The 7,534-nt window shown below is 37.1% G+C and overlaps 1 protein-coding gene across 1 annotated transcript; it reads right to left on the bottom strand.

The window, feature by feature from the left end:
* Positions 1-1,656: 1,656 nt before the first annotated feature.
* On the bottom strand, positions 1,657-6,371 carry LOC120774237. The gene is made up of 4 exons (XM_040103698.1): positions 6,007-6,371; positions 4,913-5,628; positions 4,444-4,755; positions 1,657-4,380 (listed from the first exon to the last, which is right to left on the bottom strand). Exons 2-4 carry the CDS (start codon positions 5,385-5,387, stop codon positions 3,632-3,634), a joined length of 1,536 nt encoding a protein of 511 aa, XP_039959632.1. The 5' UTR covers positions 5,388-5,628; positions 6,007-6,371; the 3' UTR covers positions 1,657-3,631.
* Positions 6,372-7,534: the final 1,163 nt, after the last annotated feature.

Genomic DNA, 7,534 nt, shown 5'->3' with positions numbered 1-7,534 from the left:
TTACATTTTACATATTAGTGGCATCACCACTCTACCTCCTCTTTCTATCTTCCATTCTACTGTCAACTCTACTGTCGTCCTACTGTCGTTGGCAAAAATAGGAGCAAATTGAAGTTAGCGAGAACGACAACTGTCGGCCTGCAGTCGTGTAGTCGTGCAGCTGTCAAAATAACACTGCCCATAAGAACGTGTGTATTTTAATATTTGACAGATGTAGTTTGCAGTCTGTCGTAGCCATTGTGTTTACACTTTCACTCATTAGAAATTTAGATTGTGTGAACTTACATTTGCATTCACATCCATACATATATATGTAGAAGCAGATAAACGCACAAGTTTACAGTAGCGCATTTTCCAAATCACGCATTGTGCCTGTTTCCGCATGCGATAACAACAAAAACAAAATAAATCGCAAATGCCGGGGGTTGTTTAGTTTTGGTCCGTCTGCCATTCTCCCTTATCCGGTATACATTGTTATTTTCGTTTAATCATTCCCATCTAAATTTATTGCTATTTCGCATTATCCTCATCTCCGCCATACATCTGCGTTCTCCCTTTGCATTGTTATTCCATCTATTTGTGTACATAACAGTCGTGTATTTAATGCCGAAGGCGACACAAAAGCAAAATGTAAACAACAACAAAGTGCAGCGTTGCCGGATACGTGCGAGTGACAAGCGAAGAAAAGCGGACGGTTTGCTGTGTGGCAACAACAATGCTGCTGCTTGCTGCTTGCTACCTGCCACCAATGCCTTTTGTTTCGTTCATCCAGAGAACATCAAGCAGCGGTGCAGCTGCCCTGTTGGTGGTGGCCTTTTACCGGCTTCACGGCACATACACACACGCATGTAAACATGTTCGCTTGTGTTTGTTTAGATTTTATTTACTTGCATCGGTCATAAGCCGACGAGTGTCGGGTTTGGCCATTTTGAAAGTGGTTACACTGTTCAATATGCATGAATAGATTTTCAAACGAATGCTTACGCATGTGTACATTTTTTATATGTATGTATGTATGAGATAGTTTGAGCTCATTTTTATTTGGCTGGATTTATGAACTTTCGACACACTGTGCTTTAGCGGAAGTTCGCTAATACATTGCGGTTCAAAAAGCGTTAAATGCGTTGCGAAGCACGCTTGGATACATAATCTACATATGTATATTTGTATGTATGCGTATATTTTTGACAAAATTAATACAACGAGCAGTTAGAACAGCGAGTGATCACAAAAGCTTACGATTTTTACAAAATTTAAAACCAGCTTGGATATTATTTAAAATTCATATTTAAATAGAATATACATATACATATAATATAATGTATTACCAAATTGTAATGGAAACTGGGTGCGCCATTTTGATGTAAGCAAAACGTTTCATGTACAAAGTAAGTAAGTTAAATGCTAATTTAAGTAATATTTTATTACTAGTTAGTTTTTTTTCAAGCTAAAAATCTGAAGACCTAATTATTCGACAATCAGCTTTAGAAATCCAACAATTATAGTATTTCTGATATCAAAGGAGCTTCCTAAACATAAAAACATGCTCCTTTGGCTAGCTGCGTTGAACGGCTTGTGGGCTGTGTAACTACAGAATCTAGATTATATAGGCATATCGCAAGCGGTAATCAACGTTTAGCAAAAAAACAAAATTAATACTTTTATTTTAAATGTGTGTTTATTACTTGTTAATATTACTTTTTATAATTATTTTGTTCTTTATATACCGTTGCTGTCGCTATTTGCAATTACATTATTTTTCTGTGCACGCTTCCTCAACACAGTGCATCAAATATCCGCTCGTCTGCGGCTGGAGTGTTACACTTTCCTTTTCAAGGTATATTCCCAACTTATCTTGTTAAATAGACCCCAGGTTTTATTGTATAATACTACAATATTTATGCTGCGCTTTGATTTTTTTTACTACAAAATTTTTATTACCTAAGTATATTTATGCCTTTCAATTTATTTTATGCTTGAATATCTCATTTTTTTCTTTTCTTCTATATTTGTTAATAAATGTTTCTTATTTATATTACAACTAAATGTCATTATGTGTACCTAAAATTATTTACCGATTTCTTGTATATGGTTTTTGCTTGCTCTCTATAAGTTGTAAATGCGCTATTGTAAAAATTTTCGATTTGTATTTTATATTTTGCTTTTTATTTAAGGTAGTAGTGGAATTTGTTGATCACTTTGCGTATTTGTCTATTATTTTTTTTTAATATACTTTCATTTGCTTAAATAGAAAAGAATGTTGGCGATAGAAATGTTTGTTATGCATGTACATACATACACACTTACATATGCATGCATAGATTCGCTTTTAGATCAAACTGAAAATATTTAGCTGAATCTTTTTGGCGCTTGCCGAAGTTAAAGTAAATTTTAAAAACTTTTAATCAAACAAATTTACCCGCTTAACTTAAAAAAAAATAGCATGTGGAAAATAGAACCAATTCATGTTGTTTTTATCACTGTTTATTATGTAGTAAATTTTTTGCAAGTGTGTGCTTGAATCTGTTGGTAGAATGTTTATTTGTTTGCATGTATTTATGGATGTAGGTGAGTGGTTTGGTGTGTTGTATTGTAATTTTGCTTTAAAGTATGTAGTATACATTACGTTACTAATTAATTAAAAATAACTTGAATTACTTACTGTATTTTTATTATTTTAATAATTATAATTTCGTGTTATGATTTTGCAATGCTTATCTCAATAATTGTATTCTTACACTTTTCCATTTACTCACATTTCCTCCCAACTTTCATTATATCTGTTTCCTTTTAGTAAGTATATGCACGTACATATTTGCATATTTTTTACATTTAGCGTAAACTAATAAACATGTACGTAGTTTTTTTCTAGTTCTTTAATTAAAGTATTGTTTTGAAGTGTTCTCTTTTGTGGTAAAAATGCAGAAATAAATACGCTTTAATGATAAACTATGTAAAAAATATTATTAAACTAAAGTACTTTTTTTTTTTGCTTTCAAGAAAGTGTTAATTTTGAAGCTTTTCTTATTTATTGATAAATAGCTGATATTAAAAAATAAAAATAAAATTACTTGTGTATGAATGGTAAATTAAAAACGGCAATAAAATGCAAATTTTACAGCTGCTCGAAACAGAAAGCATGCAAGCGAGTGCAAGTTATTTCTGGGCGCTGTATAGTTTCAAGGCATTTGTTACTGCTGCATAATAGCATTTCTTCTGTGATAACTGCACGTCGAGTTTTCGTTAATTCGGCTTACAAACATCAATAACGATTTTTATGTCAAATATTTTTTTGGCATATTTAAACGCTTGATAAACGCATTTCCTTTGCTTTTTTCGCTCGCCTATAGCTTACTATTGTTTTACACTTCAGTATGTGTTATTAAGATGTTAACCGTACAAATTTTACTTAAAATTATAGAATTAATGTGATCCTGCATTGCTACACGCGCTGTTTCGCCCATATTTCTAAATAGCGGCACGTTGTAGTGTTATTATTGTTAGGTATGTGTCTTTTCACCTGCCCACAGGCCAGCGCGTTTGCTCCTTATATGCTAAATTTTTAATTACGCCCTAATTAAACCGCTTTACCCCTCCAGACCGTTCACAAACTTTGCTCTGCGTCTTCTACCTAATCACTTCTTATTTTTTTCGGTTCTGGTTGACTGTTGGCTTCATCCGCTGTAAAAACACCGTCAACATCGCTTGCGCCGTCACATTGCAGTGCACGCTTTTGCGATACGACACCGGCAGCACTACTAAGCGTGGAATCGTTGTTAGAATCGCTGGCGTTGGCGTTTGTGTAATTTCTAGAATCGTTCAAATTGCCACCAAATAGCGGGGTTATCGATTTGTCGCTCTGTTCGATGTGGCGGCTGTTGCTGTTGCTGCTGTCATCCTCAGCATCGACATCGTCCTCGCTTGCCTCTTCGTTGCCTGTTGACCTTAGGCAACTGCTATTCTCCCCATCACTGCCGGCTGCTCCCAAAGACACTAAAGTACCGTTACCATTACCATTGCTATTACCAACTAACGCTTCGATTACAACTTTCTGCCTGCAGTTGTTGCTGTTGTCACCGACACCATGTGCAATGCCTACAACATCGCTATTACTATTTGTATTCGCATTTATGCTACTGTTACTATTATTAAGTTTAAGTTTAGCCTTTTCGGGTGCCTCCAAGTTGCTCTCTGAATCGGATGCGAGCGGTGTGCCCACTTCGCCGTCGTCGGTTGAGGTTGTTGCTGTGGTCTGAGTTGTATTCTCATCAATGATGGGTTCTTGTGAGGTGGAGTCGTTCGAAACAAAGTTTGAGTCGCCATCCTGCAGGGCAGTCGGCGCTGTCGCAATCGGTGCTGGATTAATGATTTCATTGTCAGCTAAAATAACATATTAAGTCAATAAGTTTGGGGAAATATAGAAATCCGAATTTTTATACACACCTGCGCCTAAACTCTCCTCATCTCCATCATTGGTATCCTCTCCTACAAGCACTTTATCTGTATGTACTGCTACCTTAACTGTGCTGCCATTGGTATTTGCACTAACGCCAGCACCTGGTCCTGGCATTTCATCCAAAAGTTCCGGACTCAAGTCGTTGGCCACATAATGTGCCCAGAGTGCCAATTCCACACGATGGGGAGACCAATGTGGTGTTTCTCCGCCAGCCTCTGTATTTAAGCGTGCAACTGTAGTCTGGATGTGTTGCACAAAGTTGAGGTACTCCTTGGTGGTATAATCGATACCCTCGATTTCTGCATAGTATAAAAAGATTATAAAATAATAAATGTTTAATTGATATTTTTACGTTAGTAAGCAGATTCAGTAAATATTTTATTGACCTTAATTATATTACACACATACATACATGTACATATATGTATGTATATCAAGTATAGCATTATTACCAACCTGGAATGGCCATTAGGCACTCGTCTGCCATAAACGGTGCTGAATCAGGAGCAGCAGCCGCCAACAGCGCCGAAGCCATAGTCGTGCCGACACCTTTAAGATTTGATAGCGCCGTTATGGCCTGTTCTAGATTAGGCAGTTTTCGGAAAGCTTTCTTTGTCTCCTGCATAACAGCACGAGGTGTGTTTACCTTGACCAGGTACGAAAGTTGTGGATAAAATTTACCACGGGACTGTTTCCATTTCATGGTCTGTACCAATTCATCATAGACCATATGCGCATCCTTCCCTCGTGCTTTTATTAACTTTGGCAATTCATTTTGATACCATTCATCTAAACGAATAAGTTCTTGAGGCTTTTTGCAGCGTTTCTCTGCCTTTAGCTTCAGCACTTGTGGATAAAGTTTATAACAGTATTCGAATTGATGCGTTGTCCCGTTCTCGAAGAACGACGCAGTGTCCTTGTTGCTTGTCATATTGAGGACAGCTGTGTTTATGATGACGATCACGCTGACAACTTTAAATGTACTCTCTGATAAATATATGTGCCCGTTGCTATTTCTGTTGCTGGCAGATGGATCGATCGATGGCAATGCTGGTTAGCGAAACAGTGGTTGCACTGGTGGTTGCTTGTTGCTAGTGTTTGTACCACTCGCAACTGTGGTAGTGATGATAATGACAATGGTATTTGTGGTGGTGGTGGATGAGTCGTAATGGCTGTGTGGAAGATAAAACGTATGTTGGTTATTTTATACAATTGAATAGGCACTGACCAATCCTAAATTAATCAACTTGCACATTTTATTGCGATAATCGAATACAAACGTTTTTAAAGCGTTTAATTTATAATTTTTATAATAACTCTCACATTTATTTTCCTTTTATATTTATAAACGAATCTTTTCACTGCTTTGTTTAGTACAATGGATTTTATTTGCAAAACATCTTGTCCTGGTCACAATATTATAAAATCATTTTTACTTTTAAAAAAGAACGCGCTGAACAAATTTTTAACACTTTCTTCACTCTAAATCACAACTATTAGTTTACTTTAAAATTACATAGCTAGTTTTTTAAATACAATTCTGCACTCACCTCAATTGAAAATACGTCAATAGTGACTCCTTTGCGCCTGAAAAACTACACTTTATCTTCAAAATCACCTCCTTTACGCCACTGACAGTAAAAATTATTTTCAATTCACTTTCAAGTTTCGCAGTCTACGCGAGCGACGAATAAAAATCGACAGAATTCTTTCTCTCGTTTTATCGTCATTTCCTTTTTGTGGTTCACTTCGTTTCGTGGTGCTTCGCTTTGCTTTTATTTCAGTGACAACAGCGCCTTTACACTGTTCATTCTGAGGTATGTGCGCCTGTGTGCTGCTTGCCGTACTCGGGTAGTCGTTGCCGTAGCCGTTGCCGTGCGATTGCGATTTGAGGTTTACCTAAACTAGTCGCTGTCGAAACGTTGCTGCCTGACCGATGATTTTTCAGTTTGCGTTCACTTGCATGCTTGTTTGCCTTCTGCTTTGAATGATCATGCCACCTCGACAATAACTATGACCCTCCAAAAAGTTGCGCAAATGCGTGAACTCTCCGCCAATTTATAGAATATATAATATATGCTGTAAACAGGGTCGTAGAAAAAAAAACCGAGGCCAGGGAAGATAAAGAATGTGGGCCCCCTGATCTCACAATTGTTGGAAAAAAGTGGTTGTAACTAGACCCCACTGAGCATTCAAATGGAGGTATCGTCCCCCTTCCCTTTTCAGTTCCTATTCCAAATTATGATTGGAAGTGTGTCCTTCTTGCAAGATGTCTTATATTATTTAAGAGAATTTAGTTGTTTTAAAATGAATAAATATTAGCATGCTGACACGAATGTGATCCCTAAAAATAGTTGACCTCTTTTAGCAGAGCTATTTCAGAAATCTATACTGTGTACTGCTTGTGCAATGCAAAAGATTTTTCAAAAATTACTTTTCAGATGTGTATTGGGAATATTCGAACCACATTATGGGTATTAAGTTTGGAATCACGTGGCAACTACATCAACGTGTTTGTTGTTGCATTCACCAGGTTTTCACTTTACTTTTTTCATTATAAGGCGCTTGGTAGCGCGTCCATTTGTACCAAGTTCGTCGATAATCGCTTGCACTGCAGAAATCGGCTTCACTCGCCAACCGTTCGCCGCACAATTCTCGGCTATCTTGATTCAGGGTTGCAATGCGACGTTGAAACATTCCACAAACAAATGGGAACGGCTAGTGAACTGTGCTCCGCACAGTGACCGTTTCGACCTTTTTCTTGCTCAATTTTTTTTTAACAATTGAATTAAAAATTTCTAAGATTTTGAGGCCAATCTCTTCAGTTTAAACTGTTCTACATGTACACACTTTCATTACAGTATATACAAGAGTATACATGTAACTTCGTAGGTATTCCCTCATAGGCGCATACACAAACGGCAAGAAAATACAATAATTGTAATCGGGTATTGCCAGCGACAGCGAAAATCGAAACAGCGCATGGAAAAAACCCGCACGACCCTCAGTGAGACCGAAGTGGTTGGCTGTGTTCGTGCGGCAGGCCATAATACAACCGTGTGTTGTTACAAAAACAAC

The sequence above is a fragment of the Bactrocera tryoni genome, chromosome 4 (assembly GCF_016617805.1).
Source record: "Bactrocera tryoni isolate S06 chromosome 4, CSIRO_BtryS06_freeze2, whole genome shotgun sequence".
Lineage (NCBI taxonomy): Eukaryota > Metazoa > Arthropoda > Insecta > Diptera > Tephritidae > Bactrocera > Bactrocera tryoni.
Note: the sequence above shows the minus strand (reverse complement) of the source record. Positions and strands in the feature narration are given on the sequence as shown.